Source organism: Thamnophis elegans, chromosome 14, assembly GCF_009769535.1.
Source record: "Thamnophis elegans isolate rThaEle1 chromosome 14, rThaEle1.pri, whole genome shotgun sequence".
NCBI classification, from domain to species: domain Eukaryota; kingdom Metazoa; phylum Chordata; class Lepidosauria; order Squamata; family Colubridae; genus Thamnophis; species Thamnophis elegans.
In genome coordinates, this window is record NC_045554.1 from 30,120,154 (window position 1) to 30,144,140 (window position 23,987).

At 43.9% G+C, this 23,987-nt stretch overlaps 1 protein-coding gene across 1 annotated transcript in view; it reads right to left on the reverse strand.

Moving 5' to 3' along the window:
• The window catches only part of CMIP (c-Maf inducing protein), a 178,681-nt gene that overhangs the window by 68,625 nt on the left and 86,069 nt on the right, over positions 1-23,987 (reverse strand). The window contains exon 2 of the mRNA XM_032230400.1: positions 8,269-8,394. Coding sequence (XP_032086291.1) covers positions 8,269-8,394 — 126 coding nt within the window. The remainder of the gene's footprint in view (positions 1-8,268; positions 8,395-23,987) is intronic.

The following is a 23,987-nucleotide window of genomic DNA, read 5'->3' on the forward strand; positions in this document are numbered from 1 at the left end:
ACCTTATCTGGCTTGGAGAGGTGCCAGGCCAATATCTGCAAAACTTGGCAAGAAGTCAAAGAGTCAAGAACCAATTAAGCAAACTAATTGTCTCCTACAAACTCCACTCCCCTTTCACTCCTCTTTCATTTCCTCTGGGAGGGGCCATTCATCTTCCACCTGTGGCCTTACTCCCAAGTCGAGCCCTGTTCTTTAGCTGTTCCCTTCTCCTTGCAGCTCTGTGAATGCACACACTGGGAACAGGCTCCAGTTGTTCATCTGCCTCACTGATGTCTGACTCTGAAGGCAGCTGATAACTGGACTACGGCTCTGGCCCCCTCCTGCCTCTGACACAGAGCCCTCATCAGTGCCTTCCCCAGACTCCAGGACTTGCCCATGTTCCTCCCCAACCTCCTCACTCTCCAAATCTGCTGCCAACTCGGCTGGCTGTTGACGGGCCACACCACCATGCCTCAGGTAACTCCAAGAGAGCCATGCAGCTAGAATCCATAGTAGATGCCCTGAAGAATTCTCACAGCAGGATCTCCAACTGGCTCTCTGAAGGTGCAATAAGGGTGGGGAAAAAACTTTGCTGCCCTTAGTGAGGGTCATAACCATGTCTGGTTAAATCCACTGTGTTCCTCCAGCAGTGCTCAAGACATCTCTGTTCTTCCCGATAAACCGGAGGAAACACGACTCGATGAACTAGTTCTACTTTGCTGCAAAGCTACTTCAACAGAATCTTGCAAGTCTGAAGCTACAAACTTAGATCCTTCCTCTCACCCTTAAGCCACTGGAAGCTCCTTCCTCTCTTCTCTGATCGTTTCCTAGGGAGAAGCTCTTCCCTTCCTGCCCCAAGATCATCCAAACATTTTCCACTACAAAGCATTTCTTATGATGCTCCATCACCCAGAAATTCTCTGATAACTAAGGGACCCTCTAGGATAGATATGCATAAATGTCTGCCTAGGTGCTATTGGATACAAGGATGTCATCGTTCTCTCATTCCAAGCTGCAGTAAAGACCTGACTCAAATGGGGCGTCAGAGCCCCAGGATAACCCTAAATCACCTCTGAAGCCCACCAAGGTCCATTTGGTGCCTAGGGTGAACCAATGAAGTAGGTCGTACTTTGTAGGAGAAGCAGCAGCAGAGTCTGGGGCAGAGTCAAGAGAGGACTCAGCCTAGAATCGTTACATGTCCACAAATATTCCAAGCCCAGCCCCGCTTGAATTCTGTTGAGTCTTATCTAGCATCAATTTACTGCGGTGAGCATGGTGGTGCAGTGGCTAGAATACAGTATTGCAAGCTAATTCGGTCAACTGCCAGGAGTTCAATCCTCACCAGCTCAAGGGTGATTCAGCTTTCCATCCTTCCAAGGTGGGTAAAATGATGGCCCAGATTGTTGGGGAAAATATGCTGACTCTATAAACCGCTTAGAGAGATTGCTGTAAAGCACTGTGAAGCGGTACATAAGTAAGTGCTATTGCTATTGCTGACCATTAGCTGATTAGATTCTTGTGTAAAGGTTTCAAAAATAAATCTTCTTAAACTGGAATTTAATGCATTGTTCTGATTCTTTGCACATGACTTTTTTTCCCCATAGTGGAACACAGTTGTCAAAGAGAACATGAGCAAGTCCCTGACAAGATTAGGGTAATATCTCCAACTCCACATCATATTGGCAGTCCTCCAAAATTAAAAAAATGGATGCTTACATTCTAAATCTCCCTAGAAAAGTAAGGGACCTCTGCTCTCAGTACTCACAATCCTGCAAATTGGAACCTAGTTTTAATTCCTTCATTTTCCATTCATTTATTTCCAAAGACAAAGTAGAATTGCTGGATGGTTTTTTAAAAAAATATGAAAGAAATCCCAGTTTTCTGCCAAATCTATGCCCGGGAAGTTGGGGGGGGGGGGAGTGTTATGCTACTGAAAACTTAAGATTTTCAGATTATCACCTTTATTTTATTGCAGAGAGAGAAGAAAAGCAGCAGCGTTCATTGTGGAGCATACCTTGTGCAAATTGCATCCTTTATTGTGTCATGACTTTAAATACAGTTTTTTCCCATCTGGATTCCCCTGGTAATTGGCTTCTATTTCAGAGCTTGTCAAGCACTGAAATAGAATATAAGCCAGCCGTGTGCAGCAGCTGCCAAAAAAGCCAACACAGTTCTAGGCTGCAGAAACAGAGGGAGAGAATCAAGATCATGAGAAGTGTTAATACCCGTTTACAAGGCGTTGGTAAGGCCACACGTGGAATATGGCATCGCGTTTTGGTTGCCACGATGTAAAAAAGATGCTGAGACTCTAGAAGGAGTGCAGAGAAGAGCAACAAAGATGATTAGGGGGCTGGAAGCTAAAACATATGAAGAACGGTTGCAGAAATTGGGTATGCCTAGTCTAGTGAAAAGAAGAACTATGGGGTGACATGATAGCAGTCTTCCAATATCTACCACAAAGAAGAGGGAGTCAAGCCATTCTCCAAAGCACCTGAAGGCAGGACAAGAAGCAATGGGTGAAAACTAATCAAGGAGAGAAGCAACCTAGAACAAAGGAGAAATTTCCTGACAGTGAGAACAATTAATCAGTGGAACAGCTTGCCTCCAGAGGTTGTGAATGCTCCAACACTGGGAGTTTTTAAGAAGAGACCGGATAACCATTTGTCTGAAGTGGTGTAGGGTTTCCTGCCTAAGTAGGGGGTTGGACTAGAAGACCTCCAAGGTCCATTCCAACTCTGTCATTCTATTCTATTTTACTGGAATTGCATCCAACCGAATCTGCTTTCTAAGTGCATCTCTCCTGTCCATCACACCTCAGGAGTCCCAACGCAAAGCTCCAGCGAAAAGGGCACCCAGGAGCAATTGTGTTGGGACTTGTGTGCTGTCCGTCCGCGAGGGAGTCTTGCCCTGAAACTGCAGGGAAAGTCCAAGTTAAATAATCAGGGAAACCTGGACTCCATTCAAATGCTGTTATGGATGCTGAGGAAACAATATTATGATCTCAGTTCATTTAAGTGGGAAAACATCCAGGCAAAGCTCCCCTCTTCTAATGCCCATTTCTCACAAAGACTATTAATTTGATCTTGGAATAACAGCAAAACATTATTTATTTATTTATTTATTTTTAAAAAAATAGGGCCCTCCACAGCAGATAAACATCTACGAGGCCTGCCAAACTTCCTTGAAACACAGCCAGGAGTTCGGACTTCAGGCTCATTTCATTATTATTTTTTTAGCACAAATAATCCCATATTTTTGTGTGTTTTTCTTACAGCGTGCTGGAAATAAAAGCAAGAAGGCAAAGAAAGTGGGATTCAAGAACACAGATTGTTATGTGCAATCCAACTGCTTGATAGCTTAGATTTCTCAAAAAACCTGTCTAAAACTAATACTCTCTCTCCCCCACTCCCTGTGATATTAGTGGGAAGATGCCAGTTGCAGGATTTGGGGCACAAAGCAGGATTAAAAATGGCTTTGGTTGCCTTGGTGTGTGACATATGCCAGGAAACAGATGTGAGTAAGTGCAGCTAGTTCTCTTGAATCTCTCTGTGACTTCTGACATATATAGAATAGAATAGAAAAGAAAAGAAGGGAGAAGAGAAGAGAATAACAGAGTTGGAAGGGACCTTGGAGGACTTCTAGTCCAACCCTCTGATTAGGCAGGAAATCCTATTTAGCCAGGAAGTCTAAGTGCTATTGTTATTGCTATATATTAACTATCAGGTTCCCAAAAACAAAAAAAGGCGCACCTCCCTCCCTCCCTCTCTGTATTACACCACTGTAAAAAGAAGAAAGAGATTTGAAAACACATTCTGCCATGAACTGAACATTGATATGCACAACTTAATCATGTTCCTGTTTATTTTATGGCGATGGGTGTGGTGGTTGCCAATGGCCCTGATCCCTTGGGGAAAATGAAAAAAAAAGCATCTAATTAATCGATCACAACACTGGAAACTAACTTCCTTGATCGCCAGGTAGGTGAATGATAGGAACGATTGAAGCTTTCAGTCCTGCTGATTTGTGTGTGTTTTGCCATTCATTCCAATCCAATCTTAGGAAGAAGGAAACAACTAAGGGGCTCTCCATGAAGTTTATTGCAAAGTAACCATGCATAAAAACACAGCTTGGACTTTAATAGGGAAAGATCTTTTGTTGTTGAGAAAGCCGGCTTCTCCAAGTCAAGGGACCAGTTTCAGAAAGCTATACACTGCTTCCCTACGATTAATCTTCCCCATCAATATGAACCTCAGGGGGACAATGGTAATATTTGGGAAAATGGCTCTGCATTACAGAAAACATATTTGAGCCCATGGCAACATGGGCATAAATCTCACAAATAATAGACTAATAGACTAACAGAGTTGGAGGGACCATGGAGGTCTTCTAGTCTGTTAGGAATATAATCTAACGGTTGGGTTGGCAATATATAAATCATGTAGCAATGCTGTACCTGTTTCTTTAAATCATGCTGTAAAATGTGATTGGTTGCTGTTTTCCTCAATCGGCCATAAGAGGGAGCCAGAATGACTGTTAGCTCTCTGTTCGTTAGATGCTGGGCTGTTCTGATCTGAGTGTTTTGGAAGCTGGCTGTTAGAAAGTGCTGTGAGCTATTGTAAGTTTTGCAACTGCTAGCAAACTTTGAGTACTGAACTGATTATATGATACTGTACTATGTTATTTGGATTATCCCTTAACTGAAAGACATTGATGACTGATTGTCTTATCCGTGTATGACTTGGACTGTTTGTTGGACTCTGTTACTTCTATTTCTACGAAAGTAAAAGCCTATTTAAACTGCAGTGTCTCTGTATGCTGGTTTGTGTGTTCTCCAACACAACTCTCACAACGCTTCTCTGAATGCACTCACTCTCCCAATGGGGAGCTTACCTAACATAGTCCATCCCCTGCTCAAGCAGGCAAGTCTATACAATTTCATACAAATGCTTGTCCAATCTCTTCTTAAAAACCTCCACTGTTGGAGCACCCACAACTTTTGAAGGCTGATGAATTGTTCTCATTGTCAGGAAATTTCTCCTTAATTCTAGGTTGGTTCTCTCCTTGATTAGTATCCATCCATTGCTTCTTGCCCTGCTTTGGAGAACAAGTCAATCCCCTCTGCTCTTTGACAGCTCCTCAAGGACTGGAAGATTGCTTATATCATCCCTAGTCCTTCTCTTTGTTAGGCTAAACACACCCAGTTCTCTCAACTGTTAATCGTACGTGTCTAGACCTTTTATTGTCATCGTTGCTCTCCTCTGCGCTCTTTCTAGTGTCTCAACAATTTTTGTATGGTGGGGATCAAAACTGGATGAGGTGTGGCTTGATGGGTGCAGTGTAAAGTGGTACCAGTACTAACACTTCATGTGATTTTGATACTATCCCTCGGTTGGTGCAACAACCTAGGACTGCATTAGCTTGATGCTGAAATCTCTGGTGGGACTCATCTCCAGGGTGGGATGAGTCTGCCTATCGAGATGAGGTGGACTGGTTGCTTTCATGGTGTGGAGAAAATAGCTTGGTCGTTAACACCAATAAGACCAAGGAGTTTATAGTGGACTATAGGAGGAATAGATCAGACATCCAGCCCTTGCTTATCAATGGAGACCGAGTGGAGCAAGTGGCCAGTTTTATGTTTAAGAGCCCAGGTGGTGCAGTGGTTAGGGTGCAGTACTGCAGGCCACTTCAGCTGACTGTTATCTGCATTTCAGCGGTTCAAATCTCACCGGCTCAAGGTTGACTCAGCCTTCCATCCTTCTGAGGTGGGTGAAATGAGGACCCAGACTGTGGGGGCGATATGCTGACTCTGTAAACCGCTTAGAGAGGGCTGAAAGCCCTATGAAGCGGTATATAAGTCTAACTGCTATTGCTATTGCTATGTTTCTGGGTGTTATCATAAAAGAGGACCTGACCTGGGGCACTAACATTGCCGCCCTGGTCAAAAGGGCCCAGCAAAGAGGATATGACCTGAAATAACAACTGAATGAAAAACTGCTGGTGACCTTCTACTGCTGCACTGTAGAGAGTATTTTAACTTACTGCACCTGCGTATGGTTTGCCAATTGCACAGTGGCAGATAGGAGAGTGCTCCAGAGGGTCAATGCCATTGCCCAGAGGATCATGGATTGCCCTCACCCCTCTTTGGAAGAGCTTTATAGCTCCCGATGCCTTACGAAAGTTCAAAGCGTTCTTAAAGATCCATCTCATCCTGGGCACCTTTTTTTTTAACTATTACCATCTGGCAGCCGGTACAGGGCAATAAAAACAAGGGCAAATAGGCTGAAAAACAGCTTCTATCCCTGAGCAGTAACTATATTGAATTCTACTGTATAGTGCAGTATTAATGCAATATCAGGGGCTTTCAATTCAATTGTATAGCACGTGAAGGATGTGTGTTTGGGTTTTTATTTTTATAGTTAGAATGTGCACTGAAGATGACATTTAATTTTGCTGTATGAGGTGGCAATGACAATAAAGTAAGCTAAACTATCACCAACTAACAGAGTTAATTCTCCCCATTATACATTATAATTGGACTTGAGCAAAGAGCACAAAGTCCAAAGCTTTTTCTAGGTAGAATTAATTATCTTCTTCTTTTTTTACCTTAATCAAAGCAGTCAATTGTCTCCATCAACAATGAAAGCTTGATTTGGGGTTTTGCTGATTAGATATGCTTGCTGTTATTATATGAAAGTAAATAGGTGAGGTTTTATGTTACTACCTTATTCTACTATGCCAAAAGGAGTCGAAAGTCAATGCTTTTCTCTTTCCTCTCTATCCTACCCCTTCCTTTTCTTATTTTCATTTTTCCTTGTATTTCTGTACTTTGCATATCGATAAACAAATAATGCAATTAAGTAAGTTAATAATTTCACATTCAATACAGCACAATTTCTGACTAAAATGGTCGGAATGAGATCGACATATGTGGGCCTGATTGGGGTAGATTGCAGGGCTGATAAAGAAATATCATTGTATGTCATTTTATTCCAGTTTACATGTTTAAGTATTAAAGTATTGTATTTTATTGTATTTTACCCTACTCTTTCTTTTAAATTGTTTGTTTGGAATTTTATTGGTAATACGTGTTTGAACCTGTATGTAGATATGGCCTATAGCAGTGTTTCTCAACCTTGGCAACTTGAAGATGTCCAGACTTCAACTCCCAGAATTCTGGGAGTTGAAGTCCGGACATCTTCAGGTTGCCAAGGTTGAGAAACACTGGCCTATAGCAACGATGGCTAATCTTTTTGACATTGACACTGCCCTACCCCGCGCTTTTTGTGCATAATGGACCCGTTTTTCACCCTGGGGAGGGCAAAACGGCTTCCCCTGTCTCCCCCGGAGGCCCTCCAGAGGGCAAAAAACAGCCCTATAGGCAACCCAGATGTCCATTCCCGAATTTCTGGTTTGCCTGTAGGGCCATTTTTCATCCTCCGGAGGCTTCAGGAGGCTTCCCTGAAGCCTCCGGAGGGCATTAAACGGCCAAAAATGAAGACTGAAATCAGCTGGCCAATGCGCACATGCATGCTGGAGCTGACAGGGCAACGCCTCGTGTGCCCTAACAAATGGCTCTGTGTGCCACCTGTTGCACGCGTGCCATAGGTTCGCCTCCATGGGCCTATAGCAACGATGGCTAACCTTTTTGTTGTTGTGTGCCGAAAGCGTGCGCGTGCGCAACAGTGCGCCTGCACCTATAATCCAATGCCTGTGTGACCCCTGTGCATGCATGCATGACCCCCTGAGTGTTCCCCCCCTGCACATGCGCGTGTGCATCCCCTCACCCATTTTCGGCTTCCGGGTTGGTGAAGGCGGCTTTCCAGGCCCAAAACAGAAGGTCTCCTGCACCAACCCCCAAGCCCCTGTTTTGGGCCTAGAAGGCTTCCTGCACCAACCTGGAAGCCAAAACTGGGCACGGGGGCACTGTGCGAGGCCCCAAAATGCAATGTGAACACCCCCTGTGCATGCACCCTGCCCTCCCGCACAAGTGTGTGTGTTCTCCGCATGCATCCCGCCCTCAGCGGATGTGCAGCGGAGACCCGAAGACCAGCTAGCCGGCGGAAGGCACGCACGGCGGAGCTGGGCGGGGTGACAGCCGGCATGCCCACCAAGAAGTCCCTGCGTGGCACCTGTGGCATAGGTTCGCCATCAGGGGCCTATAGGCTAATCAATCAAAATAAATATATAATAAAGTATTGAAAGGGAAAAAAAGGACTTCAGCAAAGAGAAAAAAAGAGAAAGATTCAACAGTAAGAAAACAAAACAAGTTTTCAGTGGTGTTTACTATACCTGGAGCAGAACTGTTCCTCCGGGAATTGTGAGCTGTAAACAATACTTTGGGGCATTTTCCCAAGAGAGCAACTGAATATCTTCGATCGAACTGTAGGAAATGGAGCTTTCCATGTACCCAGTTGGCTGCAAAGGAGAAGAAAGGGGGGGAAATGTGATTCAACGTCACACTTTTCAAATGAACCTAACAAGAATTCGTAATAATCTTTATTCGGTCAAAATTTAAAAATACACACAACCCAAAGGTAAAATCCAAGGGAGAAGATAAAATACTGAGATAACTAAGGAGTTTGTATAATAACATGCTGTACCTTACGCTAATATGGTATGCTAATATGGTATGATACTAAACTGTTTAATTTCCTTTTTAACTTTTGTAATATGTGGGGGGGTTTATGTTGTATGCCGCCCTGAGTCCTTTGGGAGAAGGGCGGCATATAAATCCAACAAACAAACAAACAAACAAATAAACAAGTGTAAATCTAAACTGTTAGAAGCTCTAGTGTAAAAATGTATATCATCTAAAACAAGACAGCTAGCATATCACTATAGCAGGGAGCAACGAAGAAAATGTGTTTATTTCTGCAAACAAGGATTAAGAATCAGATTATTGCCAAGAATTAACCATTTATCAATATCATTTTTTTAATTACAATGGAAAATACAGTGAATTTTTTTTTATTATCAAGGAATGCATGCAGTGGAGTGGTATTTACATTTTTGTATAAAGTGAGCTGTTACAGCAACCATGTGTACGAGGCGTAATAAATATAACAATTTTTGCACCAAGAAAGAAAGAGATTTACACAGCTGCCAATTTTATGAGAATGAAGCAGTTATGCAAATATAAACAGACACACAGTATGCATTTGGGTATGCAAGACAGACAGACAGAGAGACAGACAGATGTACTCTAGATAGGAGTCTCCAACTCCCAGGCCGTGGTGCATTACTAGGCACAGAAGTGGTGGGCAAATATGCCCCCCCACACACACACACTTGTACGATCAGTGGGCAAACACAGGCCCACTATTTCCATGAGCAGTGGGCACACGGCTCCACCACTTGCATAATGGAGCTGTTTGCATGCATACCCGATCTCCTCTCTCACACGCATACCCGCCAGTCTGCAAAGACAGAAAGATTGGGGCGCTCTCCTCTAGCATATATACACAAACACAAAGTTAGGCCAATAAATAACTTGTAGCCAATATAATTGGAATTCCCCTCTGGAACCTAAGATTTCTGCATGAAATTCCTGCAGTCCTTCATAAGAACTAGTATCTTAGGAAGAGAAAATTACCATGGATGTGATCTCTCACACCCAAAATATCACAGTCTGTTCCTGGGACAGCTAAGGATGAACCGGATAAACCAACCAGATAAATTTCACAAGGGACAATCTAAAATTTTCCTGAAAAGGATGTGTGTGTGTGTGTGTGTGTGTGTGTGTACCTTTGCTTCAAAACTATCGCTTCCCGCAGATCAGCATAAAAACAACAAACTAAAAGTGACGATTCTAATGTTTGTTTCCATTCACCATTCAAAAGGTGTTATTTAAAACTGGGGAGAAAAGGAAGAGATTAGAATCTAAAATTTATTTGAAGTTTAGCCCACCCAATTCAGCTCAGGAAAGCAGCTAGAGTGGGAAGTCACCTCTACCGTGTTTCCCCGAAAATAAGACAGGGGCTTATTTTCTTTTGCCCCCCTGAAATAAGCGCTTGGCCTTATTTTGGGGGAAGTCTTATTATTTTTGAGGTGTAGGAGGCGGTGAGTGTGGTCACCTCATGGCTGCTGCTGTGTTGCAATATATTCAGGGAGGGCTTATTGGGGGGGCTTATTTTAGCGCATGCGCTCAAAAGCCCGTGTGGGCTTATTATCCGGGGAGGTCTTATTTTGGGGAAAACGGGGTATTTAACAGGGCATCTTTTTTCCTGTCAGTTACAGACAGAAACTTTGTGAATATCCTGGTAATCAAAAGGACAATTCTAGAACCTATTCATCCTTTGCAAACTGTTTCATTCCAGTATTTCAGAGCAGATGCCTGTAAAATTCACATTTTACACGTTGCGTTTTAAGTATTGTCTATTTGTTGTTATGAGACGTTCGCTGCATCCTCCCCTCCCGCCTATTTTGTGTCCCATTGTTTGAACTGGGCTGCCTCGTTAAAGTTTATAATGAGCAAAGAAAAAAAAGGACCAAACAATGAAAGATGTCACTGTAACCTCTCCATTCCCAAACTATGACTGGAAAGTTATCAACATTCCTACAGGAGCCACAGTGGAGTTTAATGCAGCTTTGTGCAACATTACACTGTTACTTCCAAAAAAAATAAAAGGCATTTTTTGTTTGTGAACCCTGCGTGTTATTTGGCATTCAACTAATTGCTTTCTGGTTTGCAAAAGGACTTTGATTGTGGGTTCAAGCTGTTGTCTCATACTTTTCTCATGGAGTGTAGAAAGAATCCTTCTTTTAACTTTCAAACAAAGAGCCAGTTATACAGAAAGCTCGTTAACCTTCTGTTTACCCATTTACCCCGACAATTATTTCACGCTTCTTAATGGAAGTCCCTGAGGTGGGCTTCCTCCTGACATCCTACGTCATTCCTGTATCTGCTGGAGTGCAATTATCTTGTGCGCTCAGGAAATTCGCAACCTGAGCTCTCCCACTGAAAGGGTTCTATTTAAGAAAAGGAAAAAGTTTTCTGCAAGGGGAATCTCGCACTGCTCAAGAGATGCGATCTCTGAAAACGCAGGAAGAAATGAGGGAGGGAGGGGGAGTCGTGGACAGCAGAGGGGCAAATTTTCCATTCTGTAATGTGTGTCTTGCTAACTGTATTCTTTAAAGTTAAACATAAAAGGCATCTGACTGACCCACTCTTGGGGAAACGAGCTGATCCCACCAGGAGTGTGTAGTGCAACTTCATTTGGGGGGGGGGGGATATGGAATCGTTTGCCATTTTTCTTAAGTTTCAGGCAAATTAAGAATCTCTGCATAAGGACTCTCATTCAGCCAACTTTAAGGGTAAGCAAATTGTCCCAATAGTAAGAGCCATAAGGCTGAGGAACCAGGAGGAAGAGGAGGAGGAGGGAGAAGGGGGAGGAGGAGGAAGAGGGAGAAGGGAGAAGAGAGAAGAGGAGGAGGAGGAAGAGGAGGGAGAAGAGGAAGAAGGGAGAAGAGGAAGAAGAGGAAGAAGAGGATTGTGGTGTTCTTGGTGCTCTTTGAATTTGGTTGTTTTCTTGAAGACGTTTCATTGGCCAAACTAGGTAACATCATCAATGTTAGAAGGCAGTGGGATTTGCAGGGGAGAGAGGAGGAGGAGGATGACGACAATGAAAGAAAAGGTACTGATCACCCTTGGGTCCCTGAACAAGAAACTCATCATTTTCTTAACTAATACCTGTTGCTCACTGCGACAACTCATTGTGACAGTCCTTCTATGAATAAGCAGGGCCTAAAAAAAAACCAACCATTTTGTGCAAGCCCCCACAAGAAGTTTGAAGGAGGGAAGAGGAGCATAGACAGAGAAGGCAGCAGCAACAACTGTCCCATATTTTGCTACAGGAAGGAACCATAGTTCGTTCCTTTGGGCTAAGGACGATATTGGGAGCTCCCATCCTCCAAACAAGCTAAGCCACATTGCTCTCACCCTCCCGAGTCCTGGCACAGAAGGGCGGGACTGATTTGCAATGCCAGGAAATGGCTCACAACGGAACCAACACAATCCTGCTGCCGGAATCAGTGTTTCCCTTTGATTCGCGAGTTTGATTCTCCTGGCATGGCAATGCCCATTAGAGTACCACCTTGAGGGCTTATTTTATTGAACTTTATTACCTTACTTAAACTGTGACCTTAAAGGCACTTTCAAGTATCAAGATGGCTGTTCTCTTCCCATTTTTCCAATGGGAATACTGTAGAAAAGGGTAATTTTTGGACACACAGGACGAAAGAGCAAAAAATACTTTTTGGAAGTACACTACAGTACTTTTTGTAGGTGTTGTGGCCTGCCAGCAGAACTGGCACCAGACTCGAACAGTGAGGAGGTTGGGGAGGAACATGAGCCAGTCCTGGAGTCTGGAGAAGGCTCTGTGTCAGAGGCAGAGAGGGGGCCAGGGCCTTATGCCAGTTATCAGCTGCCTTCAGAGTCAGACATCAGTGAGGCAGACGAACAACTGGAGCCTGTTCCCAGTGTGCGCATGCACAGACTTGCCAGATGAAGGGAACAGCTAAAGAACAGGGATTGACTTGGGAGTAAGGCCACAGGTGAACGATGAATAGCTTCTCCCAGAGGAAATAAAAAGGGAGCGAAAGGGGAGTGGACTTTGCAGGAGACCAGTAGTTCGCTTAATTGGTTCGTGACTCTCTGAGACCCCTTTGCAAGTTTGGCAGAGATCGGCCTGGCAGCTCTCCAAGCCAGATAAGGTCTGTGACTGTAAAACCTCTCTTGAAAGATTTTGCTGGATGGGAATAAGCAGAATTCACAGTAAATTAATAAAAGGGACAAGGGGTTTGTTTCATATTCTCGGGAAGCCTCGGTCAGAACAGTACGACTTACAGCAGTTCATTAAGTGACCATTCAAAGTTACAACAGCTCTGAAAAAAGTGCCCATTTTTCAAACTTACGACTGTTGCAGCATCTCCATGGTCATGTGATTTACATTCAGATACTTGGCAACTGGCTCATATTTTATGACGTCCCGGGATCCTGCGATCCGCTTTTGCAACCTTCTGACAAGGGAAATCGATGGGGAAAGCCAGATTCCCTTAAGAACTGTGTTACTGATTTAACAACTGCAGGGATTCAGTTAACAAATGTGGCAACGAAAGTCGTAACGTGGGGCAAAGCTCACTTAACAAATTTCTCTCTTAGCAACATAAATTTTGGGCTCGTAAGTCGAGGGCTACTTGCATACCTTTTTGTCTTATCTGCTGAACTGGCCTGCAGTTGACCTGTTAAGACTCTTGAGGGAGACTGCTATCTCATCCTTAAAAACAAACCAAAGAACAGAGGAGAACTTGGCAGGAAGAGCTAACACCCTAGAAGACAGGCTCAGACTTGAACACTGGGCTTCATCTAACAAAATGAAATTCAGTGTAAAGAAAAGTAAAGTCCTACACTTAGGCAAGAAAAAACAAAAGTACACCTATAAATTGGGTGAAACCAGGCTTAATAGCAGTGACTGTGAGAGGGATCTTGGAGTCTTAGTGGACAACCCACTAAATTTGAGCCAGCCATGTGTGGCGGCAGCCAAAAAAGCCAATGCAATCCTAAGATGCAGTAAAAGAGGGATACACGTGAGATACTAATAACCACTCTATATAAAGCCCTAGTAAGACCACGCCTAGAGTAATGCGTCCAGTTTTGGCCACCACACTATAAAAAAGATATTGAGGCTCTACAAAGAGTGCGGAGAAGAGCAAACAGGATGATTAGGGGACTGGAGACTAAAACTTATGAAGAACGGTTACAGGAACTGGACATGGATAGTCTAGTGAAGAGAAGGACCAGGGGAGATAGGATAGCACTGTTTCAATATTTGAGGGACTGCCACAGAGAGGAAGGGGGTCAAGCTATTTTCTAAGACACCTGAACGCCAGACAAGGAATAATGGATGGAAACTGACCAAGGAGAGATTCAACCTTTGTTAAATAAGGAGGAACATTCTAACAGTGAAAACAATCAACCAACAGAACAGAAGTTCAGAAGTTGTGGAAGCTTCATCACTGGAGGCTTTCAAGAAGAGACAGGACTGCCATTTGTCAGAAATGGTGTAGGGTCTCCTGCTTGAGCAGGGGGTTGGACTTGATGACCTACAAAGTCCCTTCCAACTCTGTTAATCTGTTAAACCTGAATCCAGGACCTTCTCTACGCAAAACAGCTGAGCTGTGGCGCTCTTCCTGTTAATAAACTTAATATTTTCCAGAGATTGTTTAGCAGGACTGCTTTGCATTGTGTTTTCTAAAGAAAAGCCATTATTTTTTTTCCATTTTCATCGAGAGGTTTATAAATTGTTGACATATAAATCTTCATGGCTTGGAGGTCATAGGCCGACTCTGGCGCCATGACAACTACAATGCCAAAAATGCTATTAATCATTGACTGGGGGGAAAAAATAGGGCCCAACTGGAAAACATGGTTTCTCTCAAGACTTTTTGGGACGCTGCAACAGTTGTTTCATCCGACCTCAGAATTCAATTGACTCCTTCGGAATATCTGAAATGATTTGCAATAGTGGCGAATATCTGCAGCTTCCCCCACTCCCCACCCCTAGAAATCCATTTCTACTCCCACACCATTCAAAGGGTGTTCATCCCAAATTGTATAGCTAAATGTCTGTAGAGATTCTCAATCATCCAGGGTGCTTTTTCAGGAGGAAACTGGAGTTTCTGGTTTTTCTTTGAAGACGTTTCGCTTCTCATCCAAGAATCTTCTTCAGCTCTGACTGGATGGTGGGGAATGGAAGGATTTATGCTCCTTGCAGACAGCTGGTCATTTGCATCCTTTTAGAGAGTCACTGAGGCCACTTGGAGGTTTGTCTGTGTCCTCAGAGTCACCTGATTAAAGCAAGTGATTCCTACAGTCTGCAATTTTTCTTCTGGAAATCCATTCCTACTCCCACACCATGTCAAGGGTGTTCATCCCAAATTGTATAGTGAAAAATCTGTAGAGATTTCTCAGTCATCCAGGTCATGGTTGTCCCAAAGGTGCTTTTTCAGGAGGCAACTGTACTTTCTTGTTTTTTCTTTAACTCGTTTTGCTTCTCATCCATAAAATGCATGGACCTGGATAACTGAGATTTGGATGACTTTTAGCTATACAATTTGGAATGAACACCTTGGAATGGTATGGGAGTAGAATGGATTTCCAGAGGAAAAAAAACTGCATTTTTTGACCAGCTGTCTGCAAGAAATATAAATCCTTCCATTCTCCACCATCCAGTCAGAGCTGAAGAAGCTTCTTGGATGAGAAGCGAAATGTCTTCAAAGAAAAAAACAAGATGTGTCTTATAATCCAGAGCGTCTTATTGTCAAAAAAATACAGTACGTGGCTAGAAGAAATGATAAAGCAATACATTGACTTAAAGCCAGAAAAATTCTTGTTGGGGATTTTACCCGAAAAATATAGTAAGGGGAATGGATATCTAGTTATTCATATATTATCTGCAGCTAGAATCGTATTTGCACAGAATTGAAAAAGTGAAGAGATCTCCACAGATGAGAATGTGATCAGGAAAATATTAGAAGGTGCAGAAATGGATAGATTAAGGCTAGCAATTAAGGGAAAAGAACAAACTAAATATTACATGACATGGGACTTATTGTATCAATGGTTAGATAACAAAAATGGAAGTTAGAAACAGGGGGAAAAAGATTAGTGAAATAAAGAAGATATGTTAAAGAGAGAAAAGCAAATATGATTATCATGTTCAATATTATTATTTTAATATTATAGAATTCATGTTAATGTAATGAATATTACCGTAAATTTTGGTTGTTATTTTACAAAGATATCTGTACCCGGATAACACACTGTTTAATTGAAGATGAAACATGGCTTTATATCTAACATGGCTTTGTGTTCTGGGAATTGCTGTCCCAGGACTTCTGCAAGGAAACAAGTGGGAGAAGATGGGTTTAAGTTGAAGAAAGCATGTTAGATGTCTATAATGAAAGAACCTCCACTTGGTTGGTTCTTCTTTCTTCATCTGGATCGGTGTCCCAAAAATGCTTTTCCAAAAGGCAACTAAACTTTCTTGTCCAAATACATCGATGTTGTGGACAGGAACATTAAGTTCACACAAGAAGATGTTACGGAAAATAGTTTGGCTTTCCTGGATTGTGCAGTACACATTAAGGAAGACAGAAGCCAAAACACTGAAATGTACAGAAACCCCACCCACAAACAAGAAATCTATCTTTTGGAAAACCACCTTTGGGACAACCATGACTTGGATGATTGAGAATCTCCACAGACATCTGGAATCACTATATGCTCTCCAACCTTAGTCAGCAACCCATGTTTCTAATTTTATTTTTTAAATCTTCTCTTTCGTTTGGAGAATCATTACCATGACTCTCAATATATCTTTTAAGCCCTTCTTTCCAAAGAAACATCTTACTTTTGGTCTCATCCACAAATTCCATTTTGGTAACATGAATCAATTCAAGGTGAGAACATGAGAAGCGACCAAGTGACTGACCAACCAGACATACAGTTCTCCTGTTCGCATCTTCAGCTGGGAATAAGAAGAGGTTGTCCAACATCACAACCAATGACTTGCCACAGATCTGTTTCCCAACCCAGTGCCATCAAAATGTTGTGTTCTACAACTCCTCTCTTCAATCACCATCCTGCCATATGTTGGGGCTGAATTTCAACAAGGAAGACCCCTTTGAAAGCTTGAACTCCATGGGATTCCAGAGTTTACATTTCTCAGGAATCTGTCCCAATTCCTGAACTGGTCATCCACGGATTTAGGAACACACCCAGCCCTCAAACCTGTTTTCTGTCTCTCTTGCAATTGCCCCCAATTGTGACTGGGGGGGGGGACTAACACAGTTCAAGATAAGAGTCAAACATTATCACATAAGACTAAAATAAGTCTACCTTCTACTATCATCCAGTTTGCAGAACCTATCGAGCCATGATGGTGAAACTATGGCATGGGTGCCCAAAGTGGCACACGGAGCCATGTCAGCTAGCACATGCAGCATCGCCCGTTCCTCTTTCGGGTTTCTGGTGCACATGCACAGGTGACAACCAGCTGTTTTTTGCACATGGAGAGCTGGTCTTCCAACTTCCATTGTGCACCGCCCAACTATTCATCACACGGGCATGCGTGCCAGTAACTGGAAGACAACCTTGGTGGTGCACATGGAAATTGGAAGTTCATTTCCCAGCGTGCTCATGCCCACTTGGCAGCTTCTCTTCTGGGTGGCGCCTCTGATGAGTGTGCATTCTAAGGTTTGCCATCACTGCTATAGGGTCTTCTGTTTGAGCAGGGGGTTGGACTAGAAGACCTCCAAGGTCTCTTCCAACTCTGTTATTCTCTTATTTCTGTTATCTCAGCTGCAGCTTCCTTCTGCCCCAGTCTATCTTCCCACTGCTCTTATTTCTTCATGGTTTCATGACCACTTATCTGAGAGTTACCCATGTAAAGGAGTGTTGCAAAATATAAGGTATGTACCCAACCCAAGAGGCCAAAGAAACTAAACCTGATTTTAAAAAATTGCCATTCAGCTTCTGAGCTGGATCATTTTAGGAAGACAGATGAGAACCTGGATTTCAACCCTAACACACCAAAGGACGAGCTGTTTTTCATTAAAATATATTGCCTTGAAAAGGAAAGGCTGAGAAGGAAAAGTCCCTGGAGAGCCAGATGGGCAGAAGCGAAGGAGACAAGAGGATGGATGCCACATACTTGAGATCTTCAAAAGGATTGGCAAAACAGCTTGTGCTCGGTTCCTGTGTTACTGAGATTTCTGTTGTTGTCATGCATGCAAATTCCTGAAAGTGTGAAAAGATTCAATTCTTTAAGCATTTCTGAGTAGCATCAGGGATGACTGACAAACCCAATGTGCCATGATGATTTCACAGAATAACTGAAGGGTGGGAAGGGACATCAGAGACCATTTAGTCCAACCCACTGCAGGAACACACTGATGGCTCTCTGACTTCTATCTGAACACCTTCAGCTCTATCATCTTCTGTGTTGTTGTTGATGATGTGTTGTTGTTGTTGTTCAGTTGCTAGGTCATTGTCTGACTTTTTGTATACCTCCATACCTGTCCTCCATTTCTTCCCAGAGTTTGTCCAAATTCATGTTCATTGTGTCAATGACCCTATCTAATCATCTCTTGACCCCGTCTCCTTTCGCCTTCCATCTTTCCCAACATGAGGGTCTTCTCCAAGGAGTCCTCTCTTCTTGTTTGGTGGCCAAAATACTTAAGCTTAACCTTCAGGATCTATTTCTCCAAAGGACAGGCAGGGTTGATTTCCTTTAGGATGGACTGATTGGATCTCCTTGCAGTCCAAGAGGCTCTCAGGACAGTCACCTTTTAATAAATCTGCTAACAAGGCTCTGTGAGAACCCAGCTTGTTTGATGGTAAGCAAGGCAATCCCCCTTTTCTGAAAGATCAGTGACTCTGACCCCATTTTATCAATGTACTGATAAATGGGTCACTAGCAGATACAGAGACTAGTTGGCCAATTTATATTTCTCAACCATGCCTGCTGTTGTCATTCAGTCACTGCATGTCTGAGTCTTTACAACTCCATAGAATACAGCAAGCCAGTCCTCTGCTCCCCTTCCCCCTCTGATCTAGTGTCTCCTAGAATTTGCACAACTTCATGTTCATTGCCCTGAAGTCATTATCTAACATCTCATCTTCTGCCGTCCTCTTTCTCCTTTTGCCTTCCATCGTTCCCAACATCAGGGTCTTCTCTAAGGAGCTCTCTCTTCTCATTTGGTGGCCGAAGTATTTGAGCTTCAGCTTCAGGATCTCTCCTTCCAAAGAACACTTGGGTTTATTTCATTCAGGATTGATTGATCTGCTCTCCTTGCTGTCCAAGAGAGTCTTCAAGAGTCTTCTCCAACACACCATCTTCTGTGATGACTCATTATATGTTGATGAAGCCTATTAAAATCTTGATTTTTGTAAATATCACTCTGATTGTACCAGGGGTGAAATTCAGAAGGGTCTGACAGGTTCTGGAGAATCGATAGCGGAAATTTTGAGTATTTTGGAGAACCGGCAAATACCCACTCTGACTGGTCCCGCCCCCATCTATTCTCTGCCTCCCAAGTCCCAGCTGATCGGGAGGAAATGGGGATTTTGCAGTATCCTTCCCCTGGAAAGGGGAGGGAATGGGGATTTTGCATCATCTTTCCCCCAGGAGTGGGGAGGGAATGGGGATTTTGCAGTATCCTTCCTCTGCCACACCCACCAAGCCACGCCCACAGAACCGGTAGTAAAATAAAATTGAATTTCACCACTGGATTGAACGCATTGTGTGTATCCAGTTATTTCTTAAAACAATTCTGAATGCCCTGATTGCATAAAGACAACACCTGGCTCTATTTCAAACGTTGCTATTGGCAAAATCAAACAACAGTGGCTTCCTGATAGGACAGAAGAGAGAATAAACTAAGAAGGATTCTCTCCAGTTCCAAGATGCTATTGGTCATCTCAATTTAGAGGTTTGTGTTTCTGGGCACAGAGGAGCAGAATTCCTAACAAACCAGTGGACAATTGTTACGTATTTTATTTTCTAAGAAAAGCAAGAAGAGCTTAAAGAAATTCTTGGAACTCAAGAATGGTAGAGCCCGATGCTTTGTTCTCTGGTATGGCTTCTTCTTTTCAGGGAAAGAAAAAACCAAAAACCAAGACCAAAACAAAGAGAAGACACAGGGGGAAAGAAAGAGCTTTTCAGATTTTCACTCATGTTGTACAATACCAAGAGGTATCAAAATAAACACAGTTGGGATTGTATTCCCATACAGCAGGGATGTCAAACTCAAGGCCCGGGGGCCAGATCCAGCCCATGGGGTACTTAGATCTGGCCTGTGGGGCTGCCCTGAAAAACAGCGAAGGACCAGCCCATGGTGCTTCTGCCAGTGAAAATGGCACTTGGGAGGGCCATGTGCAGCCCTCCGGAGCTCCCTTTTCATGGGCAGAGGGTTGCAGGAGGCCACAGCAGCCAAAAACGGAGCTTGGGAGCCCGTTTTCACTGGCAGAGCGCTGGGACAATCACAGGAGCCCCCGATATGGGCAACATCCAGCTAGCCATGCCCACCCCAGCCCCTCGAGGTCAAACACAACCCTGTTGCGCCCCTCAATGAAATCGACCCCCCTGCCACAGAGACAGCAATAATCACTTTTTCCTTGGTGTTTTCGGGTTAGCTGGACAGCCGTAAGCTTAAAACAATTGTGAAATGTGGCACAGTTCCCCCCATGAATCGGTTCTTGCAAAATCGATCTAGAGATGAGCTGAAACTGAGGGTAACGGTCAGCCTTCCCAGGAAGATTAGACAAGAAATAGACCCAATGAGCTAATTGTAAAATATTGTAAAGATACAATAGCAGAATTTTGAAGGTCTGAAAGTACAAATCCTCAGCCGTCACTTTTCGCAGCCTAATAAGTTAGGGAGGATCCTTTCTGAGCTTCTTTCTCTGCCCCTTATGCAGCTGTGGGCTCCCTTCCCTCTTATCTGACTGCTCCTCAGGCCCAAATTCAATCCCAGTACCATGACAATAGTGCAGTGGGCAGCTAGTGCCATGTTCTAGAAACGATGCTCACTTCCAGGGGAACAGCTTGTCCAACCAGCTAGAAAAATGACTTCTGAGTTCTCCATACAGCAGAAGAGAAGATGAACCTCACGACTTTGCTAACATGCTGCCATTGACTCAACGAATGATTGTGCCCTTGAGTCATTCTTGAATCTTAGCAACCACATAGATTTTCTGGATGACAATCTGTCCCTAACCTGGTCTTCTTTCATGGTACCCTCTTCATCTCTGTAACTCAGTCTTGCTACTAGTTGTCCTCTTCTCTTTCTTTCTACCTTTTGCAACATTATAGTTTTCTCCCAGACAGCCAAGTTTTGACATAATGTATTCAAAACATGGCAATTTTGAGGCTGGCCCTTTGTGCTTCATGTGGGAACTATGATTTACCCTGTGATGCATTTGTCTGTTTTCTTGGCTGTCCACGGGGTTATCAATAAAGCATGTGGCACTTGATTGATCCCTGCTGTTATATGTGCTTACTGCACAGCAGAAAAACGATATCCAATGACAATGGATCAAGTGTCCTGTTTAAGGTACAAGATAAGGGGATTGTCCTGTGATAGTATAAAAACACAGTAAAAATCCCTTGTGGAGGTACAGTAGCAGGCTGACTCTGCCAACTGCCAGGTGTTTGATCATGACCAGCTCAAGGTTGACTCGGCTTTCCATCCTTCCAGGGTCAGTAAAATGAGGACCCAGATTGTTGGGGGCAATAGGCTGACCTTGTAAACCATTTAGAGAGGGCTGTAAAGCACTATGAAGCGGTATACAAGTCTAAATGCTATTGCCATTGCTGCAGTCTACCATGTCAAGCTACTCCAGCTAAGAATCCATATCAAGACGAAGTCGTTGTTAAGGCAATCCAAAATTCGGTAACTTGCTACAAACTATGGTTTCAATGAGTTACAGAACTAGAAGTCATAATTCACTGCTAACACTCTGGTTCACATTCAGATTCAACTAAATCTTGACTTAGCACCGTAGGGAAACCACTAGCCACAGTTCAGCCTCATGAAGTAGCTAGGACAGAGGGTCGGCAACCTTAAACACTGAAAGAGCCATCTGGACCCGTTTCCCACAGAAAAGAAAACAGCGGAAGCCACAAAACCCTTCCTGTGTCTGACTATTTCGTGAGCAGCCACAGAACTAGCATATGTAGTTGAATTAAACGTTGTTTTCTTCTGAAACTTTTCTTTTCTTGGATTTATCCATGGTTGGCCTACCGGGGGTCAAAAAGCTCAATAAATTGCATATCGGCAGGTATCACACATTGGTGGTTGTGACGCATATTTTGAGCGACAGGGAGCTGCAGCAGAGGGATGAAAGAGCCACATGCGGCTCCAGAGCTGCAGGTTGGTGATCCCTGAGGACAGAATAAGGAAGGGGAGGCAATTGTAATATCATTCATTAAATGTGTGTGCCTGCCCAACTCTCAATGATTGTGAGTGGCTTACAATAATAATAAAAATGACAATAAAATCAATCTTTTTCTTTTAACAACCCCATAATCTTTTGCAGGGCAGAGTCTGGGCATCTGAATGGAGCTAAGTGTTTACTGGCCAAATGTCCTTCCTGTTGCCAATGCAGAGTGTTGTTTGGCATATATATTCTTATTGTTCCCAGAGAGAGAAATACCTGTCAATATTCAGCCCCCGGGCCTTGAGTTTGATGCCCCTGGTCTAAAACTCCATCCTGTATGAGATTTTCATTCCAGAAACCCCATTCCCAAGAACTGTCTTTGCAAACATTTCTGTAGTAACAGCTGGAAGGAGGGGAGAACCTTCCGAATCTTCACTTCAAGAGACGTGCAGCTCAAATCCTCAAACTTTACTTGAACGATAAAGAGGTAAATAACTTCACTTGTCATCACTTCTCTAATTACCTAGACATTCTTCAGATCATTGCAACCTCACAAAATCAAAGCAGCCGATGCAGTCATCCTTCTGTTTGGTTGCGTATTTGTTTTGACATACAAATTGAATGCAAAGTGGAAAGATATTAAAAGTCAACAGATTCTTTCATATTTCAAGACTAGAAGAGAAAAGCATCTTGGAAGAACAGGTTTAGGTTTAGGTTTAGGTTTATTGGGATTTATATGCCGCCCTTTTCCCTGAGGGGACTCAGGGCGGCTTACAACCACAGGGGGGGGGGTGCAAGGTCAAAAACAAAACAATATGTGAACAAAGAAAAGATAGTAAAACACAACTTTCATTCAACAATCAAACACTCGGGCGGGTGAATTGGAAGCCTATCCCCAGGCCTGCTGGGAGAGCCAGATCTTGAGGGCTGCGCGGAAGGTCTGGATAGTGGTGAGGGTACGGATCTCCATGGGGAGCTCGTTCCACAGGGTCGGAGCAGCAACAGAAAAGGCTCTCCTCCGTGTGGTCGCCAGTCGGCATTGACTGGCAGATGGGATTCGGAGGAGGCCCAGTCTGTGCGATCTAATTGGTCGATTTAGGGAAGTAATCGGCAGAAGGCGGTCTCTCAAGTACTCAGATCCACTACCATGGAGTGCTTTAAAGGTGGTCATCAGTACCCTGAAGCGCACCCGGAGACCAACAGGTAGCCAGTGCAGCTCGCGGAGGACAGGTGTAACGTGGGCGAACCGCGGTGCGCCCACTATCACTCGCGCGGCTGCATTCTGGACTAGCTGCAGTCGCCGGATGCACTTCAAGGGCAACCCCATGTAGAGCCCATTGCAGTATTCCAGTCTAGAGATCACAAGGGCTCGAGTGACTGTTGTGAGAGCCCCCCGGTCTAGGTAGGGCCGCAACTGGCGGACCAGGCGAACCTGGGCAAATGCCCCCCTGGTCACAGCTGACAGCTGGTGATCAAAAGTCAGCTGTGGGTCCAGGAGGACTCCTAAGTTGCGGACCCTATCTGAGGGGTATAAAATTTGACCCCCCAGCCTAAGCGTTGGTATATTAGCCAAATTCTTGGGGGGGAAGCACAACAGCCACTCGGTCTTGTCCGGGTTGAGTACCAGTTTGTTAGCACTCATCCAGTTCTTAACGGCCTCCAGACCCCGGTTCATCACATCCACCGCTTCATTGAGTTGGCACGGGGCGGACAGATACAATTGCGTATCGTCCGCATATTGGTGGTATTTTATCCCGTGCCTCCGAATGATCTCGCCCAGCGGTTTCATGTATATGTTAAATAGTAGGGGGGATAAGACCGAACCCTGTGGCACCCCACACGTTAGGGGCCTCAGGGACGATCTCTGCCCCCCGACCAACACCGACTGCGACCTGTCCGAGAGGTAGGAGGAGAACCACCGCAAAACAGTGCCTCCCACTCCCACCTCCCGCAGTCGTCGCAGAAGGATACCATGGTCAATGGTATCGAAAGCCGCTGAGAGGTCAAGGAGAACCAGGATGGACGCATAGCCTCCATCTCTGGCCCTCCAGAGATCATCGGTCAATGC